Source organism: Rhamphochromis sp. 'chilingali' (assembly GCF_963969265.1).
Source record: "Rhamphochromis sp. 'chilingali' genome assembly, chromosome: 1".
In the NCBI taxonomy this organism is placed as follows: Eukaryota; Metazoa; Chordata; class Actinopteri; order Cichliformes; family Cichlidae; genus Rhamphochromis; species Rhamphochromis sp. 'chilingali'.
In genome coordinates this window covers 48,802,907-48,830,618 of record NC_137929.1, presented here as the reverse complement: position 1 = coordinate 48,830,618, position 27,712 = coordinate 48,802,907, and the positions used below count along the sequence as shown (strand labels likewise).

Sequence of the window (27,712 nt, the reverse complement as noted above, 5' to 3'; positions counted from 1 at the left end):
ACAAGCAAACAAACAAGAGCACAAGACTACTTTTAATAATAATTATGAATCAATCACTGAAATAATTATTTTAATAACAATTTATTTATCAATTGATTTAGACTTTCACATATTGAGCTCCTTTAATTTATTTCACATTTTCCTTTTTCTAATTTCCTCACCTTATTTAACTATTTAATTTTTGTAATATTTAATCTGTGTTATTTTATTGAACTATTTTGTTTTATTTAAGTTGTTTTGTTATTGTTTGTTTTTAATTATTTAGCTAATGGCCACTTTCTTAATAATTAGATAAACTGAAGCCTTTCAGGGTTGTTAACACTTGCTTACTTTATTCTTTATGTATTATTCATGTCATTTAGCATTTTAGGTTGTTGTAGCAGACACCCTGTGAACCCATCACTGTGTAATACATTTCTAATGTTTTTTGTTTTTTTTGCCTCTAAATAGTAAGTTCTGCATTTTTACGAAGAAGAAAATGACCTGATTAATCAGGATTTCTTAAAGAAATAACAGTGAAAATGGTGATTAATGTCATCTATTAAATAACCTTAAAGTAATTGCCTTGTAGTTCACAGAATGATAAACAGAAAGAGAAAAGCTGCACAGACACACATGTATGAAAATAACCCTTCAAACATGTTATATGTACTGTATAAAACCGTCTCTCTCGCGCTCTGGTTCTCTGCCGGGGGCGTGGTCTTACAACATTTATGGGCGTGGTTAAGTGCTACCTAGCGCCCAGCAGCTAAGTGATTGACAGCTGAGCCGCTTAAAGTCTCAGAAACTCCGCAGCGCTCAGAAGCGGCACAGCCGGGCCGCTTTAAAACTGCAAACCTAAGGATTTACACACGTTTCTGGACAGTTAAACGCGTTTTAACCGCTTTTCTTCTCACTTTGGGAATAACAAGCAACAGTTAGAGAGGCAGCCGAGGTAAGAAACGCCTGGTTCAGGTTAACCGACGAAAAGTGCAGAAAATGTTGGGATTCTCAGTGTTTTCATGCTGCAGTGTAATGTAAACCAAGAGGAGGGTTTACTGTTACAAGACTCTGGATAGACAAAATATAATAGTTAAAGGAGCGCAAAGTTGGTCAAACCTGGCTTAATAAAACTTAATAAACCTGCATTCATAGAATGGATTTTTGCTTAAAAACTATTTTAATGAATTTAAAGAATTTAAAAAATGATTTTATTTTAAGGAAACAAGCATTTATTGGGAAGGAAATCGTCTCTTAAATATAAAATGCATTTTTAATGCTCTGTGTGCCCTGGATGTATTTATTTATTTTTATTTTTAACTGTTTTTTTTATGTCTAAGTAAGAACTGGTGTAGAAAACACTGATATCCAGGAGCTGTGGCCTCATACAGAAGGATGAAATGAGTCCTGACACTGAAAGACAGCCTGAAACCATTTTTATTGAATAACTGTTAGCACTAAAGATTCTTAAACTATCAAAAGTAAATGCAGTTATTAAGCAGAATCATACATGTGCTATTTGTATAATAATTATATATTTAATTATTGATTTATTAATTGGTGTTTAACGTTAATGTTGCCGCTGGGGGTGATTTTACTAACTTATATACATGCTGCAAAGTTTTGTTTGCAACAACAGAGCAGAATATATAAATAGATTTATAAATGATTGATTTCTAGTATTGTGTGAAGAAACCAGAGGCAGAGTAGCATCAAAAACTCAAAAAGGAAGCTAATTTATCAACACCCAACTAATGGATTCTGTTATTAGGTTTCATCTTAACAGGGACAATGCAAGAGAAACATCTGAGTCATGGCATCTGTGGTCTTCCTGGCAGTTTTAAAATGTTCCATGTCTAAGGGGAGGAAGGAAAGGCCACTAGCCTCCTTTGACGTCACTTTGATCTGTAGTTTCAGTTTATATGGGTGTATGTTTATACATGTATTATATTTTTAATCTGCAAAACAATAAGTAAGCAAAGCTTTAAAATAAATGGTGTGGACTACACAGTAAAACATTTCGTGTCAAAGATGTAGTAGAGTAGAAATAGAAACAGAAGTAAAGCTGTGATTGCTACAGAGTGGTGAAACTTGCTTCTGGAGGGAAGGGAAAAATATCCACTTGTGTTGCAAAAGGTATCCTGAGTTCTGAAGCTCTAATCTCACACATAATTTCATATATCTGGTCTTGCATCTACCCTCCAGATAAGAAGGTGTACTTTATTGGTCCCCGTGGGGAAAATCCCTCTCTGCATTTAACCCATTCACTCAGTGAAGCAGTGGGCAGCCACTGGGCGCCCGGGGAGCAGTGTGTAGGGACGGTACCTTGCTCAGGGGTACCTCAGGGTAGCTGTTCAGGGGAATCGAACCCCCGACCTTCCGATCATGGGGCCACCACTCTACCTACTGAGCTATCCCTGCCCCCACAGGGATAGCTAGGATAGCTAGGATAGGAGGCACACAGTGTGTTCCTGCACTGTGAAAAAGCAGCCAGGGTATCCTTGAAGCTCGTTGTAAATCCTAAACAAACAGAGGACAGCTCATTGTGCTCCAAAAGGCTCCCCATCCTGTGACTTCTCTCAGGCCTACTTTAAATAATGTAACCTCACCAAACACACGTGAGGCCCCGCTCCTTTACAATGCAGGTAAACAGGTGTGTCTGCAGTGCTCACAACTGCTGGTCAGTGATCCTTGCTGAGTTTGAGTGATTAACTAGCTTTTAGCTAGAGGCCAACCTGGCCATGGAATATGAACATTCACTCCTATAACAGCAGATAAGAAATAAGGCATGGCATAAGAGCCCACCTTCTAATGAAGTTTGGCAATTGCAAGCTTTATAAATAAAACATGAATTCATTGGAAATACAGAAGAAAAAACTTGTTTCTGGGCCTCATTTACACTATGTAGAGAAAAATACTGGACCTTTACACCTACAGCTGCTCAGCTATGAAGCTCCTAACATGCGGTTTTTGTTTGTTTTGATGTTGATGCCAGAGGTTTGGAGATCTGCAGTTACTGAGTCAGCAGAGCTTTGACAACTTTTATATACTCTGTGAATCCGGTCTGTAACTTTGCATGGTCTGCCACTTTATGAGTATGTTGCTTTGATTTCTGAATGCTTCCACTTTGCAGTAATGTCACTTACAGCTGATTGTGGGCTATCTAAGAAGGAAGCAGCTTCACAAACTGTTGTGAAATTTCACAGACTTTTCTAACAGTGGGCTCCTGTCACAGCACCACACTTGAATTCAGTGAGCTCTTCAAAATGACTCAGTCTTTTACCTGTTTGTAAGAGGACTGCAAACACCTCAATGCAACAACTGAACTCAGCCCGTTAAACAACACAGCGAGGTGTGTTATTTGCACGATTAAATTAAATCTCAATCAGCTAAATGCCTGAAATGATTTTAAAAACCAGGTCAGAAAAGACTTCAGGTCAGTCTGCTTGTGCGTGTGTTTAATCCCTGGTTTGTGTGATGGCATGTGACCGTCTGACACACACAGAAAGAGCCGGGCTGGGATTAAACAGCGCCGTCTCATCTGAGATTACCTCTTTTTTTCTGTCGTGCTCTCAGTCACACACACACACATTTGTTCTTCCGTCTTTGTGAGGACAGATGATGAAGCCATGCACTCGGCCTTGCATACCCCAAACTAAACCTGACTCATAAAATTGGGTCTGAAAGCAAGCTGGAAAATCCAGGGCTTAAAAATTAAGTATCAAAAACTGCATTTCTTCTAATGACCACTCAAAGCTCCAAATGTGAGCAAATCCCAGAGACTCCCACGATAAAACGCTCAAATTTATAGCTTCAAGCTAATTTACCCCTTCATATTCACTCTGGCTGTTTTTCTTTCTCCATTTATCTCATCTATCTGGATACTGTTAAAGTTAGGGGTGTGGCTGCTTTGATTGACAGGTGACTGAATAGAAGTTAGCTGTCATAGGTCAGTACCTCCATCTATCTACTCTAATTCAACTCAGTGAACTGGACCTTTGTGCACTTTACTCTTGATTTATGCCCCCTCATTGAACTTATCTAGTGATGGTTTGCTTATTACACATTATGGAGCCAACTGGAGCATTTTATTGTAATTATGTTAAAAATTATCCGTGTACAGCTTGCTTGGTTTAGCTGGTAACTTAGCAACACACATTTCTTGACATATGGACTCTTCTGGCTCGACAACAGCAACGTGGGAGAGACTGAAGTCCTTTAAAATGTGAAGTCCAAAACCAGTGGGTACAGCCATCATTTCTATACAGTCTACAGGTTTTATGAATACAGAATGCAGAAACGTATAAATATGACCATTTGAGCAGCTGGTAGCTGGCATTTTTGCATAAAATATTCTAAGTAAAATAAATTGATATAGTTTTATTGATTTAATTTTAGCTCTGGCTGTCGGAGAAATTACTGAAACAAGCAGTGGAAGAAAATGGGCTCCTTCTGCTATTGATTGTTTTTACCTTCTGCTATTGATGGAGCAATGTAGGTTTTTATAGGCAGGCTCAAACTAAGACTATAACTTATGTTAGGGTGGCACAAAAACAATGATTATTTCAGTGTCACACATTGAAGGCACAAAGAAAAAAATAATGTGTCACAAAATGCTTATTAAATGCATCAATGTCTCCACAAAAAGAAAAATGTTGATACTCCAAAGGCACAAAAGACTTAAAGTGGTACACAAAAATTAAGAAACGCACACACACACACACACACACACACACACACACACACACACACACACACACACACACACACACACACACACACACACACACACACACAGATTAGAGTCCCAGATGGTTAGGGATATAAACTGTGTGTGTTTACTTGTTTTCCTCATGTTGTCAGGACATAAATCAGGCCCTGATAGTGTAAAGAGTTACATTTAGTGCTGCTCTGTGTCACTGTGTGTGTTTCTTTCTCTCTCCATTACGAGTGCAGACAGCAGGCTCGCTCATCCATGGCATCACAGCAGCAGCAGCAGTGCAAAGGTAGGAATACTGCCGGGTGATTTCCTCGAGACCTCCATGGGAATTCACGGAATGTCCCGGAACGCCCAGGGTGGGCCTCGTTGTCATTTTTCCTGTTTGCTTGTTTCCACTGAAGAGCCTTACTTCCTGCTGTTGCTGCTAGTTTACACACACACGCACACACAAACACTGACACAGAGTAAGGAAATAGCTCTGTGATTGTGAAAGTCAGATATATACACAATTAAAATAAGAGGATTTCCTCATGAAAAATAAAATCCTCTCTGCTCAGCGACCTCTTGTTGGAGAGAATCAGTGCTTTACGTAAGACATGAAGACTTAGACAATAAAGAATCACAAAGCACACGAGTGGATGTTAAACAAATGGTTTTAGATCATCAGTCAGATGGGTAAAAGGTTGAAAATAGGTTTCTAGCAGTGCTGTTTCTGTGTTAACTTCAAAGTTTGACATCACAATTTTCTGTTACATTAACAGAAATGGCTTTACTTGAGCTATGCAGCCAGCACAGCTAAAAATAAACGTGGATTACCTTCCTGCAGCCTCAAATCTCTGGGAGTTGATTGTCATAATGTAGAGAAATGAACAGAATTCGGCAGCTGCCTGGAGGGAAGAAAACTAAGCTAAAAATATTTGTATTCTTTGGACAATAGGTCACTGTATTTGTTTATTCCAGCACCCTGCACATGTACAGCCCATGTGTTTAAAAAAACATATAGAGAAATCCACACTTTACACAGCTACATGTGCACATGCCGGGAATGGAGGAATCACAATTCCAGCAACAGTTAGAGTGGGAAACCTGCAACTCCTTCCAGTGCAGCTGCTGTTCTTACATTGCAGTCCTTTTATGACTGCTTGCACTGGAGCTTCTACTGTGTCATCACAGACAAATCACAATTTCGTCACAAATTTGCTGCGCCTCAGGGCCCAAACAGGAGCCTTTAGTCAGTCTGCAGTGTCCAAGCACTGTGACGGAGCATCACGCTGCCAATGCTGTCTTCTAGTTTAGCATCCTGAGGCATCTGAACATTATGGAGGAACATTCAGTGATGTTTGAGGATCATCACACATGTGAGCTGGTTCTCTAGCCAGAACTTGGAGAACCAAACAGAAACTGCATAGTCCAATCCTGAAGCTGGTGTATCAGCTCAGGAGCTTGATCCTAAAGTGGGTGTGCACCTTAAACGTGTCCCTCATAGTCACACTGTCAAAGTAGAGTTTCATTATAAATACATGACATGGAAACAGCTTTGGCTCTTCAGATGTAAGATTTTTTAAGACCGATACCGATACCAATATTTGGTGATTTTAAAAAATCTGATATACCGACAGATTTTTTTTTCTTTCAGACACATGAAGAATAAACAGTACACATAATTATTTATAAGTAATTACTAAGATGATACGAGAGTGCAGTTTAAAATGATCTTGTTTTACTGGCACAACAAATCGTGGATTACTCGACTCTTCTAGCATCAGCTGGCTATTGTGTTTGTGGAGTTCAAAACACGTGTTACCTATGGGGAGGTTGCATAGTGCCCTCTGGTGGACAAACTATGCAATTGTTCAACTCACAACATAGTTGAAGGGTGTTTCTCCCATCTTCTCTACTTATTTATTTAGATCTATCCACCATTAAAAATGATATCAGCAGGTAGATAATATTGATTCCACTGACATGTTGGTCAGGCTTGGTACAACAACCCAAACTTGGTATCTGGCTAACAGTAACTGCACTGTTCTCCAAAGAGAATATTCATGGTAAATACATACTGTGTGTAAACACTGATGGAGAGCCAGCAAACGCATAGGCGCAAGTGGTCAAGATGGGACTCCCAAAGTAATCTGAAAAGAGCAGCCACACTAGGAATTGTGTATGTCATTAGGAGGGCTAACAACACCAGCAACAACAGTAATATAAAGACAAATTTTTATCATGAGACGAAAGACGAAATTAACAAACTTTCCACTCTGTCCTTCTCCATATTCTGCAGGCTAGCGGCTAGCTGCCCACCAAGCCCGGTGCCAGAGACTGATTCTGGGCAGAGGGAGCCAGGTAATGACCCTCAGTCCTTCCATCAGACAGCCTCCACGCATTGAGCCGGATCATGCTTTAGCTCCCTGACAGTCAGTCAAAATGATGGCCTCGGTGGTAATCGGGGGACATCGGAAGAAGTCCCTCACTTTGAGAGGTGTGGACCCAGAGACCTGCATGATCGTGTTTAAGAACCACTGGGCACAGGTGATCTTTTTATTTACTCCTGCATCATCTTCATCTTCACTGGTTAATCAGTGCTTTGCTTCACAGATAAAGTCACTACTGACATGTTTTTTTAGCTGCTCTTTGTCTCTTCTGTCTGGCCTGGCCTAGTTTCACTTACAATGACTGTGTGACTGTCTGCGTGTGTCTATGAATGTGTGTCAGCATTACTGGCCAGACTCTGGCCCTTAAACACAGGATCCATTTAGTACAAATCACTCTCCACAGCTGCCAAGAAAACCCCCACACACTCTGCATCGTCTGTGTGTGTACAAGTATTTTGTGTGTGTTTGCAAGTGTGTGCATGCGGTCCTTGTCTGAAGCAGCCAATGTCAAAGGTTAACACAAGTCCAGAGAGTGAATTGCGTTCTTATTTTATTCATCTCTCTTTCATCCCTCCCACGGCTATCTCTCTGTTGTGGCATCTTAAATGTTTTACAGCAATAAAATTATTTTCTTTATTAGACAAATTAAAAAAAAAAGTTTAGTCCATTTTATGTGAGCTCCAGTTAATTTTCCTCCTTGGCGCGTTTCATATGTGGACATTTCAACACAGTCATCGCACTTGGGTGAGGACAGATGATCACACTCACATCCGTTGGCGGAGGTTGTCTCGGTCTGTCTCCAAACAAACTCCCAAGCGGTTTATTTATGATGACAATGTGATCCCACATCAGTCTGCACATCGTACTCAGCAGATTTCAGCTGAGTTTCAGTTTCAGAAATTACGAAGAAATTAAATACGATGATTTTGGGAGTAACTTATCCATGTTATCCATTAGTCTGCAATGCAGCACCCTCTGCCTGTATTTCTTTTCTTTGCTCCCGGCACAGACACATTCTGCCAATATATGGACTGAACGGTCTTGTGTGGTTTGTAGCAACACATTTTGGTTTGCTTGGAATTTCTCTGTGTTACAAAAAGCAAAAGTACAGGAAATAAACTCATTAACTGATTCAGACTAGAGTAAATAAACAAAACACCCTTTTTCCAAAGGCTGATCGAGGTAAGCTCAAATTTGTCCACGAACTCTAGGGAAATCAAACAAATATACACAGGTCAAAATTGCTCAGAATTACAAAATTACTCCTCAAATAGAACATTGACATTGCCACTCCATAAGTTTTTGTGGTGCCTAGTGGTCATTAGAGGAATTACAACTGTAGTCCTTTAACGTTCAGCTGAGAAGGGTCCAAAACAGCTGCATATAAATATTATTTCTAATGCATTGAGGTAAAGAGGTGATGGCAGTAATGATCCAGTTTGGTACCATTAGAAACTAAAGGAAGCCAAAATAAAAACATGATATAAATAATGTGTTTCTGTTTTCTTCATGCATTAATTTAAACAGCATTTTGCCCCAGTGACGTTTCTAACCTGGACGCTTGAGAGATTATTAAGTGACATCATTTATGCCATATTTCATTTAATAAATCTGTCTCCAGCTGTTATGTTTGTACCAGGATAAAGCTTTGGTTTAGTTAGTTTAGTTTTTAACTTTTCCATGCAGAGTTTCAAATACATTCTTTAAAAATGTACTTTAAAAAAATCTGAATACGCTTTGATAAAACAGGTGTGAGTATCTACTGAGTAATTTCCTCTAATCACTCTCATTTCAGGTGTTTGTTTTGCTTGTCGTATAAAGATGGCTGTAAACGCATTGTCTTTTACATCCTTGTGTTTCTGTTGTTTTTCAGGTGGTGAAGATCCTGGAGAAACACGAGCCGAGTCGCAGCGGCACCAACGCGCTGAGTTTCCTCACAGGTTATGGTAGCAGCGGCGGCAGCAGCAGCTCCGGAGCGCTACGTCTAGGCCCCATCCCAGCCGACGAGGCCAGCGCCGTCCAGAACTACGTGGAGCACATGCTCTTTCTACTGATGGAGGAAGAGGCGGGCCAAGGTAGGATTAAAGAAATCATCCCTCACTGTGCAACAAATGCAGTAGTATACTGGGACTCAGGAGTGTTTGTGCACCGGTACCAGGGGGAGCGATGGGTCCGATCCTGGAGTTTGTGGTCCTTGAGGGTGTGATGGAGAGGCTGTTTCTGTGGAGTCTGAGGAGGCAGTTCACTGAGGACATGAAGCTAGAGCAACTCAGGATGTACCAGATGCTTTTGTCTCAGGCCAAACAGCCTCTGCTTCACCATAAACCGGTTCTGCGGCCGCTAATGATGCTGCTCGCCTCCTGCGCCGGAGCTGCATCTGGTGAGTTGGAGGTGAAAGTGTTGAAATGTTTAAGATTTGACTTCCCAGGCCAAATGAAGGTTTTGCTGATTACTACACCATCTAGTGGTACAATGTGGTATTACATTACAGTGCAGCCAAGCCCAAGTTCAAGTTCAGCTGTTATCTCTTCCATATAATACAATTTATATATATATATATATATATATATATATATATATATACACAGCACCCATGCCATCTTGCATAGATGGAGCGCTTTAGGTTGAAGTTGTAAAATGTTCCTTTTTTATATATATATATATATATATATATATAAAAACACCCAGCACGCCCCTGCGGGCGGTTTATCCTTCAAGCTCGGGTCCTCTACCAGAGGCCTGGGAGCTTGAGGGTCCTGCGCAGTATCTTAGCTGTTCCCAGGACTGCGCTCTTCTGGACAGAGATTTCCGATGTTGTTCCCGGGATCTGCTGGAGCCACTCGCCTAGCTTGGGAGTCACCGCACCTAGTGCTCCGATTACCACGGGGACCACCGTTACCTTCACCCTCCACATCCTCTCGAGCTCTTCTCTGAGCCCTTGGTATTTCTCCAGCTTCTCGTGTTCCTTCTTCCTGATATTGCTGTCATTCGGAACCGCTACATCGATCACTACGGCCGCCTTCTTCTGTTTGTCTACCACCACTATGTCCGGTTGGTTAGCCACCACCATTTTGTCCGTCTGTATCTGGAAGTCCCACAGGATCTTAGCTCGGTCATTCTCCACCACCCTTGGGGGCATCTCCCATTTTGACCTCGGGACTTCCAGGTTGTACTCAGCACAGATGTTCCTGTACACTATGCCGGCCACTTGGTTATGGCGTTCCATGTATGCCTTGCCTGCTAGCATCTTGCACCCTGCTGTTATGTGCTGGATTGTCTCTGGGGCATCTTTACACAGCCTGCACCTGGGGTCTTGCCTGGTGTGATAGACCCCAGCCTCTATGGATCTTGTGCTCAGAGCTTGTTCTTGTGCTGCCATGATTAGTGCCTCTGTGCTGTCTTTCAGTCCAGCTTTGTCCAGCCACTGGTAGGATTTCTGGATATCAGCCACCTCCTCTATCTGCCGGTGGTACATACCGTGCAGGGGCCTGTCCTTCCATGATGGTTCCTCGTCTCCCTCCTCTTTCTTGGATTTCTGCTGCCTGAGGTATTCACTGAGCACTCGGTCAGTTGGGGCCATCTTCCCAATGTATTCTTGGATGTTCCTTGTCTCATCTTGGACTGTGGTGCTGACACTCACCAGTCCCCGGCCCCCTTCCTTCCGCTTAGCGTACAGCCTCAGGGTGCTGGACTTGGGGTGAAACCCTCCATGCATGGTAAGGAGCTTTCTTGTCTTGATGTCAGTGGCTTCTATCTCCTCCTTTGGCCAGCCTATTACCCCAGCAGGGTACCTGATCACGGGCAGGGCGTACGTGTTGATGGCTCGGATCTTGTTCTTACCATTCAGCTGACTCCTCAGGACTTGCCTGACCCTCTGCAGGTACTTGGTGGTTGCAGCTTTTCTAGCGGCCTCTTCATGGTTCCCATTCGCCTGTGGGATCCCCAGGTACTTGTAACTGTCCTCTATGTCTGCAATGTTGCCTTCTGGTAGTTCAATCCCCTCAGTTCTGACTACCTTCCCTCTCTTTGATACCATCCGACTACACTTCTCCAGTCCGAACGACATTCCAATGTCATTGCTGTATAGCCTGGTAGTGTGGATCAGTGAATCGATGTCTCGTTCACTCTTGGCATACAGCTTGATGTCATCCATGTACAGGAGGTGGCTGACAACTGCTCCATTCCGTAGTCGGTATCCGTAGCCAGTCTTGTTAATGATCTCACTGAGGGGGTTCAGGCCTATGCAGAACAGCAGTGGGGACAGAGCATCTCCTTGGTAGATCCCGCACTTGATGGTGACTTGTGCTATGGGCTTGGCCTCTAGTGTTGTACGCCACATCCCCATTGAGTTCCTGATGAAGGCTCTTAGGGTCCCATTGATCTTGTACAATTCTAGGCATTCCAGTATCCAGCTGTGGGGCATTGAGTCATAGGCCTTCTTGTAATCAATCCAGGCAGTGCACAGGTTGGTCAGTCTGGTCTTGCAGTCTCGGCTGATTGTTCTGTCTACCAGTAGCTGGTGTTTTGCGCCTCTGGTATTCTTGCCAATTCCTTTCTGTGTCCCGCTCATGTATTGACCCATGTGCCTGTTCATCTTAGCCGATATGATGCCTGACAGGAGCTTCCATGTAGTACTGAGGCAGGTTATTGGTCGGTAGTTGGAGGGGACCGGTCCCTTCTTGGGGTCCTTGGGGATCAGGACTGGAGACCCTTTCTTGGATATCTGCCACTGTGGTGGTTACTGGACCCTGTTCAGGGAGGCTGTGAGTCTTTGCTTGGCAGTTTCCAAGGCCTCAGGTATGTATTTCTTAGGCACCTTATTTGTCGCACCTTGCTGCAACTCCGTTAGTTGGCTAACCTCCCTCCGTGCTACTTTGATCTTGCCCTCTAGCCTCCTTCTCCATGGAGGGTACTGCCCCTTGTCACTGTTCAACTTGTAGCCAAGCATCTCACTGATGCCGTATTGTAGATCAGCTTGTTAGTGTCGGTAATCGTGGTTGTAGGTATTGCCCGTAGTGCTGCATTAACATCATCTAGCAGACCTTCTGAGGGTACTTCACGTAATCTTGGTAACCGACTACGGGGGATCCAGGTTTCAAGCTTGGCCATGATCCTATTTTTCAGGTCAGTTCCTCTCGCACTCAACGATCCTTCTCCTATCGCACTTGGGGCTATGTACCCAATCTCGGGTGGGGGTGATGATATCGCCCCCCTGACCTGGCGTCCTGACTCCTCCTTGCCGTAGCATTTGTGTTGTACCTCGTCAATCTCTAGCTGTGAGAGCAGTCCCTTGAACACTGAGCTACTAGTTGTTTCGCCGTCATTGTGGATGTTGGGTATTGAAGAATCCATAGGTCCCTCATCCTATTCATGTAGCCCCTTCCGTCAGCGTTACTTGCGTAGTAGCATTCCAACAACGCCCTGTTTTCGTCTCTTGCCCACCGATGCCTTCTTGTTCCAGTAGCCCACTTGTCGTCAGGGTGCCCTGGTTCCTCAACACCTGACGCGGACCTTGTTGATCCGGGCGACGTCCGAGCCGGCATGCCTTCATACTTATCTGTCTCGCTCATGTCTGCGGTAGGCTCGCTTAGCATAGGGGGTCTAGCCTTAGGACCCTTACTGGATACAGACGCCCCAGGCAGGAATCGAACTTGCGATCCTCTGTTCCAAAGGCATGTAGTCTAACCACTACGCTATCCAGCTGCATAAAAAAAAAACACCCAGCACGCCCCTGCGGGCGGTTTATCCTTCAAGCTCGGGTCCTCTACCAGAGGCCTGGGAGCTTGAGGGTCCTGCGCAGTATCTTAGCTGTTCCCAGGACTGCGCTCTTCTGGACAGAGATCTCCGATGTTTTTCCCGGGATCTGCTGGAGCCACTCGCCTAGCTTGGGAGTCACCGCACCTAGTGCTCCGATTACCACGGGGACCACCGTTACCTTCACCCTCCACATCCTCTCGAGCTCTTCTCTGAGCCCTTGGTATTTCTCCAGCTTCTCGTGTTCCTTCTTCCTGATATTGCTGTCATTCGGAACCGCTACATCGATCACTACGGCCGTCTTCTTCTGTTTGTCTACCACCACTATGTCCGGTTGGTTAGCCACCACCATTTTGTCCGTCTGTATCTGGAAGTCCCACAGGATCTTAGCTCGGTCATTCTCCACCACCCTTGGGGGCATCTCCCATTTTGACCTCGGGACTTCTAGGTTATACTCGGCACAGATGTTCCTGTACACTATGCCGGCCACTTGGTTATGGCGTTCCATGTATGCCTTGCCTGCTAGCATCTTGCACCCTGCTGTTATGTGCTGGATAGTCTCTGGGGCATCTTTACACAGCCTGCACCTGGGGTCTTGCCTGGTGTGATAGACCCCAGCCTCTATGGATCTTGTACTCAGAGCTTGTTCTTGTGCTGCCATGATTAGTGCCTCTGTGCTGTCTTTCAGTCCAGCTTTGTCCAGCCACTGGTAGGATTTCTGGATATCAGCCACCTCCTCTATCTGCCGGTGGTACATACCGTGCAGGGGCCTGTCCTTCCATGATGGTTCCTCGTCTCCCTCCTCTTTCTTGGGTTTCTGCTGCCTGAGGTATTCACTGAGCACTCGGTCAGTTGGGGCCATCTTCCCAATGTATTCTTGGATGTTCGTTGTCTCATCCTGGACTGTGGTGCTGACACTCACCAGTCCCCGGCCCCCTTCCTTCCGCTTAGCGTACAGCCTCAGGGTGCTGGACTTGGGGTGAAACCCTCCATGCATGGTCAGGAGCTTTCTTGTCTTTATGTCAGTGGCTTCTATCTCCTCCTTTGGCCAGCTTATTACCCCAGCAGGGTACCTGATCACGGGCAGGGCGTATGTGTTGATGGCCCGGATCTTGTTCTTACCATTCAGCTGACTCCTCAGGACTTGCCTGACCCTCTGCAGGTACTTGGTGGTTGCAGCCTTTCTAGCGGCCTCTTCATGGTTCCCATTTGCCTGCGGGATCCCCAGGTACATACATATGTATATATATATATATATATATATATATATATATATAACGGATGTTTCTGACAGAAAGTAGGGGCAATTGTTTAAGTGATAGCTTCATTTATTAAGGGATGTTTTTAGGTTTAGATTTTTACATTAAGTACCTGAAGTGTCACTTGAAGCCTTTTGCAGACACTGTGAAAAAGCATCAGTACACACAGTGTAACCACAGCAAACAAAGAATGGTATTTCAAATAAGGTGATTATTTCCCCCTCATCTTTACATCAAAATGGATTTAAGTGGTTAATTATGAGGTCATTTCTCAAGCTGGAGGTGTAACCACTAACCAGTAAGACGTTTAATTGGTTACCTGACCCTTTAATCACCTGCGGCCCCCTGCAGACACCGGCGGCGTGGTGGAGGCGGAGCTAGTTCTCCTGCTGAACCAGCTCTGCGTGGCTCTGGTCAAGGATCCCTCAGTGCTCGAACTGTTCTTCCACACCAGCGAGGACCAGGGAGCTGCCAACTTCCTTCTCTTCTCCCTGCTCATCCCGTATACACACAGGTAGGTACACACACACAGGTGCATACACTCTGCTGGATAAAAAAGGGTAACACAAATGTACACAGGTAACACACAGGTAATGTATGTACTTCAGAACTGCACAAAACTCATAGCCTGTGTTATCTCTGTCTCTCAGGCAGGGATTGGTAGGTCAACAGGCCCGAGATGCTCTGCTGCTCATCATGTCTCTGTCTGCCTCTGAGCCTCGAGTCGCTCAGCACATTGCAGAGAACACATACTTCTGTCCTGTAAGTAAATGCACAACATAAAAAGATAACTGTTTAAGAATTACAGACCATTTTTTCATACACAGTCCAACATTTTCAGAGGCTTGTTTTTTATACTTGGATGATTCCCTGCCTCAAAATGCTCTGCTCAGTCTTTACTGCTGCCACCTTCAGCTGCTGCTTGTTTGTGGGTCAGTTCTGTGTTTAATAAGTTGAGTTGAGATCATCTGAATTACTTGGCCAACGAAGATTATTCCATGTCTTTGCCTTGAATTACTATTGGGTTGCTTTGGGTCATCATCATTTGCACTGTGAAGCTTCATCTGTGCAGTTTTGCAGCGTGTGTCTGATTCTGGACACTTTACACTTCATCCAGCTGCTTTGATCAGCAGTCACATAATCAATAAGCATTAGTGCCACTGGCAACATGCATGCCATCACATTACCTTCCATATATCTTACACACTGTGTAAGATACAGTGAGATGTAGGGACAGTGAAAATGTAGGGGACAGGAGTAAGATACTTACTACTATGTGTGTGCGTGAGTGTGAGTGTGTGTGCGTGTGTGTGCGTGTGTGTGAGTGTGCGTGAGTGTGTGTGTGCGTGTGTGTATGTGTGTGTGTGTGTGAGTGTGTGTGAGTGTGCGTGTGTGTGTGTGTGTGTGTGAGTGTGTGTGTGTGTGAGTGTGCGTGAGTGTGTGTGTGTGTGTGTGAGTGTGTGTGTGTGTGCGTGTGTGTGAGTGTGCGTGAGTGTGAGTGTGTGTGTGAGTGTGTGTGTGTGCGTGTGTGTGAGTGTGCATGTGTGTGTGTGTGTGTGAGTGTGCGTGTGTGTGTGTGCGTGTGTGTGAGTGTGCGTGTGTGTGAGTGTGTGTGTGTGTGCATGTGTGCGTGTGTGTGTGTGAGTGTGAGTGTGTGTGTGTGTGTGTGAGTGTGCGTGTGTGTGTGTGCGTGTGTGTGAGTGTGCGTGTGTGTGAGTGTGTGTGTGTGTGCATGTGTGTGTGTGTGTGTGTGTGTGTGCGTGTGTGTGTGAGTGTGCGTGTGTGTGAGTGTGTGTGTGTGTGCATGTGTGCGTGTGTGTGTGTGAGTGTGAGTGTGTGTGTGTGTGTGGACATACCTCCTGTTCTTGAGTGGAACCGGTTATTTGCACATTGTTGTGAACCTTCTGTGGTTGTACTTGTGAAGGCGTTTCCTGACTGTAAACCATAATGACGACACACCTACCTGTGTTCTTGACTCGGCTCGATGTTGTGATGGGTTCACAGTTTTCTTTTGGTGTTTCAGCCAAACGATGACCTTATTCACTTAGATTGACACCTGACTAACAGTCAAATGGAGAATTCCAGTAAAAAGCTAACACATACAAGTTCAACTCTCTATTTTTTAAATCTGTTTTAAACAAAGGACCAGGCCTCACCTGGCCATAAAACTGCTTGTCAGTCAACTATTGAGTTATTTCTGGGCCTTTGAAAATGAGAGACAGCGAAAAATATCTCTGACTTTTGTTAAATCCCTTGAATGAAATCCCTGCACTTTGATCACATGTTGATTTTTTGCTTTGATCTTTGGTGGTGCTATGAGGCCAAACTACATAAATTGTGTCATTGTCAAAAAACTTATGAACTTAACTGGATGTGTACAAGTCTCAAAAATGTAAATGACGATTGAATGTGCGTAAAGTTTAGAAAGAAAGCACTTAAGTCTAGAAAAAGGTGCTTGTGTGAGTGAGGCATAGAAAGCTCTAATAGAGCTCAAAACTGCGATATAAGAACCACATCATTTAACACTTGAAGAGACGACCAATCAGGGTGAAGGATACTGCTGATTAACGAATCACAGTGTAGTTAATATATTACAGGGGTACCCAGGTAACCTGTTTTCTCAGTTTTCTCAAAGACATTGTGCAACATTATGAATATGGTGAGAACAAAGTGGTGTTAGATTAAGACTTCTGTGTTTGCATTATGCTGTGAAACTTTAAATACGTGAGATTTATGTCACATCTGTAAAGTGTTTAAAGCTATTCTTCACAAGCTGAGCCACCAGTTTATCTCACATAGACCCCCATTAGCCCAGCTAAACTGGATTAATCTCCACATGCCTTCCAGCCTGCAGAGAAAAAGGGCGTTTATTCCTCTGCTGAAGTGAAGCAACTGACTGTTTTCTGTTTCTCTGTTTGTCAGCAAGATTATACACACACTTCATAAAACTTACTTGAGAGGATTGAGCACAAACTAAGAAAGAAAGAATCAAATACATGTTTCTCACAGATCTGGATAACTTTTATTAAAAGTGCAAACTGCACGGATAAGAAGGGAAATGAGAGGAATTAGGAGAATAAAAAGGCCCTTTAACAGCCCGACCCTTGATCATTTAACAGATTTTTTATGAACCAGATGGTTGTTTAATGAATACAATCAGTAGTTTTTGAGCCAGTGTATGAGCTCCCCCCCATTCATCTCCCCTCTGTATTGTAATCTCATTAGCGCAAGTTATGCAATAAACTAATGAGCTCATACTGCTTCCTCTGGGACTGTGTGTGATGGATACAGAGAGAGAGGAGAAGCAGATAACTGAGGGAAAACTACTGTGGAAAGTGATGAAGGGGGCTTAAGAGGGAAACCCAAAGAAACAGCAAAGAGAAATAAGAGAAAACGGGAACATTTGAAGAAAAATCGTGTTTCTACAAAATTGAATGAACCTTACTATTAGTAATTGATTAATTAAGCAGTCAGTTACTTGAAAAAACAATTAAAGTAATTAAAGAAAATATAAAAACATATGTATATGTGATAAAATGTCATAACAATAAAAAAAGACCCTTAAATGTTACAGTGATGTAAGTACATGTTTGTGTGTTTCAGTGTTTATCACTGCGTCAGCCATGTTGGCTCCAACCCTCCCAGTTCCTGACTGTGTGTGAGAGAGAGACCCACGGTGGGGGTTTCATATGTGAAAGGGCGAGCAAAGACATCTGAGCACGTGCCACCTGTGTGTGCTTGTGTTTGTCCATGTGTCAGATTTAAGCCCATGTGACCACTAGCTGACCTCAATCTTTATGCAGAGAGCAGCTTAGTAAATCAGCGTGAGATTGGCCCCAACACAAAGAGGGATTAGCAAGTCTGCACATGATTGGACGCCTGCCCGATTGCTAACGAGACCCGAGACGGCAGCTGTTGACGACCAGCGCCGCCACCACTGCTGCTGTTTATACTGATGTTGATCACCAGCTCTCCTCCTCTCTTCTTCCTTTTTCCTGATATCTCATCCCTGTTTCTTTTGTCTCAAATGAAACAATGTCTTTCTTTTCTTTTTAGAAACAACTTCTCGCTCCGCAGGCTACTTCTTTGCTCACCTCTGTGTTTAAAGGACCAGTTTGTGAAATGCCATTTTTAGTGTGAGCCATTTACCATTTAGCTTAGCTTAGCATAAAGACCTGAAACACAAGGAAAGGCCTCTCGTGGTTTTGTCTAAAGGCTGCAGCTCTTGGACTCACAGCTATATCCATTTTCTTAATGTATGATTAATCAAAAAAGACAAATAGGTCCCACTGAAATATTTAGACAAGCCATTACCAAAGTAAAGAGCGCTGTGGCCCATTTAGAAACCAGAAACTCTGAAATCTTCTCTTTAATCATTATATAGGAGAAGGTGGTGTATTTCCTTGAAATTTTTATTGAAAAAAAAAAACAAAAAACACAAGTAACACAGAGCTATAAATTGCTAATGCTTACCAGTTACATGCTTTTCCCCGGACATGTCCACTTTTCACGTTCTGTCCGAGGCGTCCGGGGGGACTTTTGAGATGGATGAAAATGTCCGGGTTTTCCTATAGGCCTACAGAGGACCCATATCTGCAACGTCATCCCCGAACTGCTGTGCTGTAGGTGGTAGTTCAAGTCACTCTTGAAGCTCTTAATGAAATCCAGTACTGTGGCATTTCTCAGACTTAAGTAACCATGGAACAGAGAAAATATTCCCAATCATACTTTGACTGGGAGAATGGTGGCGTGCAGACAAAATTAATTGAGGTTAGAAACGCCAAATGAGACAGCAGAAACCATTGCACAATACCTTACTGGTACCTCACTGGTAAGCTTTCTTATACAGATGAGGCATTATTTCTGTAACATTATTTAATTCCACAGGTTTTTAAGTTATTTTTTTGCACTTGTTGACTTGTAAAAGCCTATATGACATTTTTTATTTCACCATTCATTAACCGCACAGAGAAGGCATCTTTTAAATATGTTAAAATTTTATTTAAACAAACAGTATTATTAAAAATTTTCATGACTGGGCCAAGTGTCCTCTTTTTTGGAAATCAAAATATGGTCGCCTTACATATGCAAAGTGTCATGTCATGTGTGACCAAAACTCAACCTGCAACAGAAGAGCAGCAAATTTCAGTCAGAGTAATGAGTACTATCACAAACTAACCACCTCCTATTTACAGTTTTAATACACATGTTGTATAAATACATATTATTATATAGATATGCAACTGTACATAGTTTCTATGAGTAATTTTCAAACTGACCTTCTGTTGTTGCTGCAGTCCACCAGGGGGCCCCGGTCCCTGATTTACAGAAAGAAGGGAAGCAGAGAAGGCAGGAGGAAATGAACGATCTAGAAATACAAAGAATCATGAGAAAAACAACAAATATAACACGGACCACGACAGTATTTGCCACAAGTCACTTCCACCTTTAGTCAAAAGCATCCAGAAACACCAAAATCAGCAAGCTGTAAAATAAAATTTCAGCAGGAGTTGTGGCTCCAAAGTCAGCATAGATTTTTGGGATTAGGGAACTAATGTTTTCAGGGACACAATAGTAGTGTTTAATAGTAAATAAAAATATGGTAAAGAAATCTATAATGTCAGTGAACTTATCATTTAAGATTGATGAACCCTTATATACCCCCACAGGCATCATCAGGGCTGATGCCCGTGCAGCGACCCTTTGGAAAACCTGAAAACTATTCTAATTTAAACCATGCCTGTTGATTTACACTGAGGTGTTAAAATTGGTCGTTAAGGGTATGGCGAAAGTCTTCAAATGTTGTCTCTCTTTTTGTTTCTTTTTGACCAACTCTTCTTCAGAATGTAAATTTTAAACACCTGTATGTGCGTGTTTGCTGCAGGTGCTGGCCACGGGTCTGTCCGGTCTGTACTCGTCTCTTCCGGCTCGGCTGCAGGTTTACAGCGAGGACTGGCACTCTCTGGACCAGGCGGACTGGCAGCAGGTAACAACCACAGTGCTGGGGTGACAGGATGAAATCATGAATGAGTGAACCTGTGAGAGAAACCAAAAGTAGTGTCTGGACTTGTACCTTCGTGTGTGGGGGGTGTATTTCTGTTGGTGCCTGGGAGGTTTCAGTTTTAAGCCATTTAAGCAAAGTTTGTGGTTTTCCTCATTACTTCAGAGGACTGAAGATGAAGAGCTTCCACTTTAAGTACACTTAATCTGTACTATGCTCAAGCATGAATGCCTTCCTTCCTGACTTGGCCAGACAACTAATTTTCCAGTATATCAATGCAACACTTGTGTAACAGCTATGCAATGGTAATTAAATCTAAAAAGTGATATGTGCAGTATAATATGCACAAGTATGCGTTAGATAAATGTATGAAAAATAAAACTATGTTAATTAATTACACAAGTTAGTAACAGAATTAATGAGAATAAATGAATCAACACTTTGTGTTTGGGTCAACAGGTTCCTGCTCTGGTCCACTTTTTGCACTCTCTGGACTTTTGTAGTGCTGTTACCAAGGTAACACACACACACGCGCACACACACACGCACACACACTTTATTTTTACTCTGTAAGTGTACATCTTTGTTTCCCTCAGGTGGCTCATCCGTCCATCCGCTCCCAGCTGCTTGGTTACATCTACAATGGCTTCCTTGTGCCTGTACTTGCTCCGGCTCTGCACAAGGTATCACATTTCATCACGACACTGTAAAGAAAGTGCCTGATAAAGTGCCGTGCAGGTACAGGCAGCAAACCTGAAATCTACAACAGGAACAGTTGCCTGTTATATAACACAGAGTTTTAAAGGATGATACTGTCAGAGGTTTTGGTTACCAAACACAGTTATGTTGGTCTTCCTGCTGTAATAACCATAAATACTTTATTTATTCATGCAAAAACATTACACTTATACTCTATAGAGTGTAAGTTTGACCATACAGTAATTTCAGCTGTTTTTGTAGCCACTAAAGTTTTTAAAGTGACCAGACAGGACATTTATTTCCTCATCTTTTACATTTAGTCACCAGTAAACATCTCACAGGAAAGCTATTAATACAGCATTTTTACTGTAATTCCAGCAGGATAAAAACACCTGCATGAAATACCTATTACTTAATCACATCCTAGTGTATGTGATCATTTGTCTGTCTGTGAGTAGCTGACGGTGGAGGAAGTGATGACTACCACAGCATACTTGGACCTGTTCCTGCGCTCCATCTCTGAGCCCGCCCTCCTCCAGACCTTCCTCTCCTTCATCCTGCTGCACACACATGACAACGTTCACATCCTGGACACACTGGTCAGCAGGGTCAACACACCTTTCCAGGTATCCACACAGTCATCTAATACAGCTGCTTCATGCGCTGTCATGCAGTAAATGACCTTTGACCTTTTGCATGTCCTTCAGTTGGGCACGGTGTCGCTGGCTCTGTTCAGGACTCTGATTGGGCTCTTCTGTGAAGATGTCATGCTGCAGCTGGTCTTCAGGTCAGTCTAACAGCAACTCACAGACACACATCTTTTAATTAGTGCTAATAAAATATTACAGTTTCACTAAAACTGGAACTTCACTGCAGAAAATGTATTATTTAGACGATCCATTTAAAACACCAGCAGCACAAACACTCTATCTATGATGGTAAGACCTCACTGATCACTGTCAGCTACAGCTTCCTTTATTGACTTACTATAAAGCATTTTAACATGGGGAAACTGCACCTGGATGCCAGTTGTGTATAACATGCTTGGACTGAGTGTAACTGCTCTGTGTCTCCTCAGGTATCTGATTCCCTGCAGCCACCTGAGCAGGAAGCAGCGCTGCTTCTTGAAGCAGAGGGACTGTTACTCCTCCAGTGCTGCCTCCTTCCTACTGCTGATGCCCTCCTGGTTCCCTTTGCAGCTCCAAAACTCACTCACACACTCAGAGCACATCCACTGGCCCAAAGCAACCGGTCAGTATGTTAGCAGGTAACGGCTTATTTATACATTAGCTTTGGCTGTACTGACCTGTTCCTCCTGAACCGTCTGTCAGATCTGTCAGTGTCAGACAGCGTTGGTTACTGTCGTGGTTCAGACTTCCTGATGGATGTAAACTACCTCCATTACCTCTGGGATGCCTGTCAGGCTATCTCCACTGCCCGCAGGTTAGTGTGCCTTTCTTCTTCTTCTACAAAAAGACTATGGTTCAGCCTGGGTCTGATTACTAAAATTAAATGTGATTTGGGTTGTTTCTCATAACTGGTGTACATGGTGCATTGCACCACTTACTGGGAAACATGCAGCAAACCAGAGTGTGAAACAGTGAAAGTGGTTCATAGTGTTATAGTGACATCTGCTGGTCAACATATGCTATTACATTTGTACTAAAAACCTTGATTGTTGTTATTGGTTTTAAATGGTAAATGGCCTGTATTTATATAGCGCTTTACATATCCAGTCATCCACCCATTCACACACACATTCACACACTGGTGATGGCAAGCTACATTGTAGCCACAGCCACCCTGGGGCGCACTGACAGAGGCGAGTTAAAGTTCATAGTTTTGCTTTTCAAACTACAATTAGATAAGCGCGAACTGAAAACCAGCAAGGCACATCTAAGGTAGGAGAACTGAGACATTTGTGGTAATAGATAAATGTTGCCACAATAATGAGTTTGGTCTTTTATCTGACAGTGAAACCAAAATCAAACAAAAAAATGCACTCCTTATCGTTGTAATCTTACGTGCAGGAAACAGACTAATAAAAGAAACGAGAACAACAGCTTACAGCCACGCTAAGACTGAGCAACACTTTAAGTTACATGCTAATGCTTACTTGTTTATACTCTTTGTTTTGTGGGTTGGCATGCAAATATCTGATAATGGTTGGCTAATGGGAATGCCATTATTGTTTCAGATCTGAAAGTCTTAGTGTAAAAGTTTGCATAAATACATACTTTTAAGCCTCTGCGGGGGCAGACCGTGTGTGGGTGTGTGAGGACCCAGGAGCAGACACAGGTGAGGAGACCAAAACTAACTTGAACAAAAAGTGAGCCTTTTATTACGGCTGATAATCAGGGAACAAAACAAGGCAGGAAGCACAGAGGCAAAACTAAACTGGAACCTAAACTGGGGAAAACTGAAAACTAAGAAAACTGAGACTTCACTATAAAAACTAGGAAGACAATGACAAGGTCACTGTGATGACTATGAACAGGACGTCGTGCAGGAACATGAAGGAACTATAAACTTATAGCACAGACTCCTGAAACCTGACATGACATGAAGGGTGACACACAGACGACACGACGCTGAACACAGGAAGACAGAGGACTTAAATACACACATGAGGTGATCAGGGGATGTGGAGACACATGAGGACACAGCTGTGACACTACTGACTTTTAAACTACCATCCTAATGTTGTTTAGGCCCAACTCGTGCCACGCTCGGGACACGCTTGTGTCCCTACCTCTACCAATCAGAATATGGGCTCAAGGTCATGGACTGCCTTGCACTGGGTTTCATCACTTTGGGCCTCCATCCATGATCAATCCAGTGAATGGATTTGACTGGGATCTTAGTATTTATAATGTTAATTTAGAGCATTGCTGTGACAGAGCCCTGTGGTTATGATTTGGGAATTTTTCGAATTTAACTAAAAGTTATACACTGAGTAATTTCAGAGAAGTTTATTGAATCTATATTTTTTTCTTTGTTGGCAGGTCTTGCCGTTTATGGTCGGCTTCTTATGATGGCATCAATCCTCCACTTCAAGAGTATCGATCTGATACACCTGGTAACAACATGGAAGATGAGGAAGAGTTCATGCAGCGAGTCAAGAGCGACTCCATCTGCTCACTGGTTATCAGTCCTCCGCCCTCTGCCCTCTCCCCTACACCATCCTCTTTAGATAACAGCCAAGCGGGCAGAGCCAGCTCCGCCCTTGAACTGGAGTGGGATGACATTTTTGCAGATGACAATCCCTTGGTTTCAGCTGTGGTAAACGTGGTGCTGGCGAATGGGGATGTATCATTGGAGGCAGATACATGCACATTTCCGCCAGCACCTCCCCCACTGCCTCCTCGACACATCCAGGAAATGCGGCGCAATGCAACCAAGCTGGTGCGCGGCTCTTATGTTGAAGAATCCGAGTTTCAGGATGACGTTCTTGTCTATGATCTCATTGCTAAAAAGGATGCAAAGGCAGCCATTTTGGATCGGATCATGCTGGCAAATCGCCAATCCCGTGGGAGCATCTCGAAAGGACAGCGAGTTTCAGCAACAGCGACAACATTAACAACGATGTTAACAACAACAGGAAGGACGGTTCTGGAAACTGTAAACAGCATTATGTCGGCGAGGAGGAGGAGCGAGGATGCAGGAAAAGAGGAAAGAAGAAGGAGTGAGGTCTGTGAAAAGGAGATAGGGAGAATAAAGGAAGGAGAAGAAGAAGAAACCAAAAGGATATTTGGACACAGAGGGTCACTGGGAGATCAGCTCTTTACCAATGGCTTTAATGTAAACAATGACATCATCGACGAATGTGATGATGCAGATGATGATATATACATTACAGCTCGTGTCAGCCATACACCTGGAGCACATCAGCAACATGTACATGAAAGCATGCAGTCACCCTCAACATGTTTAGTAAAAAACACTTTAACCAATGGCCATCATGGATCTGAATCATTTGACCGTCCCATATCTCCAAGCCTGCCTGACGACAACACAAACAACAATGACTTCCTGTCCCAATACTGTGAGCTCATGCTGTCATTAGGGGTAGAACCAGACTATGAGGACATCACAGAGGATATTGACACATTCAGGAAGCGTGTCCAAGTGCTAAGGCAAAGACTTGAAGAGGAGGAGGAAGAGCTTTGCACTGACTTTGGTTTTAGCTCCTTTGGGGATGACGTTGGGGCAGAAGAAGAGGAAGAGGTGATGCGAGAGGAAGAAGAAGCGGAGAAGATCAGGAGCGACACAAAGAAAGGCGGCAGGAGACATCAAATTCCATTTACAGGTCTGTGCTTGTGTAACATTTAAAGCAGCTTCACTGATTTATTAACCTCAGTCACTATACACATTTTTACAAGACAGAATGAGAAAGTTTCTTTTGTGTCAAATATTCAGAATTTTTTCCAATTAACGCTTAACGTAATGTAGATTTGCAACATGGTAACGTGGTCAAAAATAAATGTAGCCACTGAAAATACAAAAAAGCTGTTGGTTGGATGTCAGTTGTAAGACTAAAAGACCCCCCCCCCCCCCCCCCATTATTTTACACCTGATACAATGCATTTTCTCTTGACGTACACTAACCAGGTCCATTCATCAGTGTGCTCTTGTCTCGGCTGGAGAACCTTCTCGAAAACTCTATTGCTGTAAACCTGCTTGTGACAGGCATCCTGGCCCAGTTGGCATCGTACCCACAACCTCTCCTGAGATCCTTCCTGCTCAGCACAGACACACAAAACCAGCCTAACGTTCGCACACTTTACCAGGTAGGAGTCATACATCTGACACGACTCATGCAGGTCAGATTGGATTTTGTTAATAAAAATGTTATGTTCACTTTCATTCTGTAGGTGCTGGTGTCGCTGCATGCTCAGATAGAGCGCTATGTGATGGCCAGACCAGACTATCCTGCTCTAGTCACTCAGGCCTGGAGGTTCTTGTTGGCAAAAGACCAAGATGGCAAATTCAGAGGTTAATAAGTACACATATAAACAGGATACAAAACAACATATGTTAAAGTTAAAGAAACAAGTTAGATAGTCTGCTTTAAATGGACAGTGTGATGGACAAGAGCAGGCAAGAGTCTCTGTCAGCTATGCTGTTTGCAGATGACATAGAATTGAATTGAATTGTATGGAGGACAGTGGAATATTGTAGATGAGTTTAAATAGTTATAGTCAACCACTCCAAGCAACAGTGGTTGTGGAAAAGAGCTGAAGAAGCTCAGATTGGGCAGAATGGGGTTTTTTTTGGCAGAAAGGTAGCAGGAGGAATAGAAATGAAAGATTCAGGGCAGACAGATTCAGGAGTGAGGATATGGAGAAACAGCTCAGGTTGGACAAAGTAAGAATGACTGAATGTCTTTAAGCGGCTGAGGAGCTGTGATGGCATGACAGAGGATAAAAAAGACAAAGAGATGATCCACTGTGAAAAGTTGTGCTTAAAAAGACGTAAAAGAGTTGTTAAGTCGACAGCTCTTAATTTCACCAACTTATTCTGGCCATGCCAGCAAACATCCTAATGTTTCGGCCTTGTGGCCTTCATCAGAGAAGCTCTGGACTAGAATACATTTGTGAAACTGAGAATTGTTCATTTATTACTCTTGGGCAGTCAACACTGGAGCCACAGATGAGTACATCTGCTTTTCTTAGCACTGATAGCGCTGGGCAAGCCTCTGACTAAGCTTGAAATACATAATTTGTAGATGTTGTCAGGCCACCTCCGAAAGTGTGAACACAGTCATTTTTGGAAAGTTACAAATAAAACGTTTTTCAGACGTCAGTTTATGATACTTGTGTGTGTCCCGCAGAGTGCCTCCAGTCTCAGGGCGGTGACATCATCCTGGATCCATCGCTTCCCAATGGCTCTGTGAAGAACGCTCTGCCTTTGCCTCCTTTCAGTGTCTTGCCCCCCTGTCCTACTATTTCCCCTCAAGCCAAGAGCCGAGTCTTCGCCATTATCCTGTACGCCGAGTTCCTGAAGGAGTTGGCTGCCTTGGCCCAGGAGCACAGCATTGCCTTGGACTGTTATTCTGAGGAGTAACGAATGCAAACCCCTGTAAAAAATCTGCCTCCCAGATTGCTGCTGATAAGATCAAGGATATGTGTTGTGACCACCAGCAAAAGACTGAGCTCAAGGAGAAAACATGTAGCATGAACTACTTTCCTCATTGAGGATTAATATAAGCGAATAATTTAAGTAGTATAAATATTCAGATGTTGTGTATGTTCCTGGCAGCACTTGAAAATGTTGATGCTTTCCCCATGTGAATATGACTGATATTTATAAAATGATTTTGAAGGAGATGATTTTGAAGAATCAGTACTGAGTTTTATATATTTGTGGGATGCGTGAAAATAGTTTTCTACCATATTTTCTTAAATCTTTGCATGGTTTTGTTGAGATGGAAAAAGTTAGACATGTGGTTCAAAATGCAGAGGACCTTTTTATTCCTCCTCCTCAGGAAGGACAAAGTGCTGCAGAAGCACTTACCTTACATGCCCTGAAGTGACTTTGCATCAAATAGATCTAAACTTTAATTTATTTTATTGTGTTTTCATATCCAGTAAACAATTCACTAATATTCAAAATGATTCATTAAAACTGTTAATGCGAGACAATTCTTTCTTACTTTTAACACCAGCAATTTTTTTCTCTTATAAAAGGAGGCAGTAAAATTTAACCTTGCTTATATTCCCAACATTTTCTTCGTTTTTTTTTAACGTGTATGGTAGTTCAAAGACATTTCTAAACCTCAAATATCCATCCAACATCTGACATAGCAGCTATGAAAAAACAGAATAAAAAATGGACAGAGCTTCAGTCTGAAGTTAAAGCAGACCTGTCTTAAATCAGCTCTTCGCCCCTTATTTCACTAAACACTTCCTAATGAATTTATAAGCTC

The 27,712-nt window shown here is 43.0% G+C and overlaps 2 protein-coding genes across 3 annotated transcripts in view; both read left to right on the top strand.

Annotated features, from left to right (window-relative positions):
• Nucleotides 1-27,712, top strand: part of LOC308400855 (uncharacterized protein) — a 218,367-nt gene that overhangs the window by 125,792 nt on the left and 64,863 nt on the right. The window lies entirely within an intron of this gene.
• Nucleotides 798-27,288, top strand: LOC308400687 (FHF complex subunit HOOK-interacting protein 1A-like). 2 transcript variants are annotated; one of them, XM_080888530.1, is made up of 18 exons: nt 798-934; nt 4,936-4,985; nt 6,981-7,228; nt 8,945-9,146; nt 9,230-9,451; nt 14,436-14,598; nt 14,735-14,846; nt 19,969-20,070; nt 20,545-20,601; nt 20,682-20,768; nt 21,243-21,410; nt 21,492-21,571; nt 21,863-22,035; nt 22,116-22,227; nt 23,790-25,093; nt 25,396-25,574; nt 25,659-25,779; nt 26,618-27,288. In XM_080888530.1, the coding sequence occupies exons 3-18, from the start codon at nt 7,124-7,126 to the stop codon at nt 26,848-26,850; spliced, it is 3,420 nt and encodes a 1,139-aa protein (XP_080744656.1). In that variant the 5' UTR covers nt 798-934; nt 4,936-4,985; nt 6,981-7,123; the 3' UTR covers nt 26,851-27,288. The 2 variants fall into 2 exon arrangements, with proteins under 2 accessions (XP_080744656.1, XP_080744657.1); XM_080888531.1 differs by lacking the exon at nt 4,936-4,985.

Coding starts and splice junctions, on each gene's coding strand:
- LOC308400687 (XM_080888531.1), top strand. CDS start 7,124: ATGATGGCCTCGGTGGTAATCGGGGGACATCGGAAGAAGTCCCTCACT. Junction 14,599..14,734: donor CTCATCCCGTATACACACAG/GTAGGTACACAC, acceptor TCTGTCTCTCAG/GCAGGGATTGGTAGGTCAAC. Junction 21,572..21,862: donor ATGCTGCAGCTGGTCTTCAG/GTCAGTCTAACA, acceptor GTGTCTCCTCAG/GTATCTGATTCCCTGCAGCC.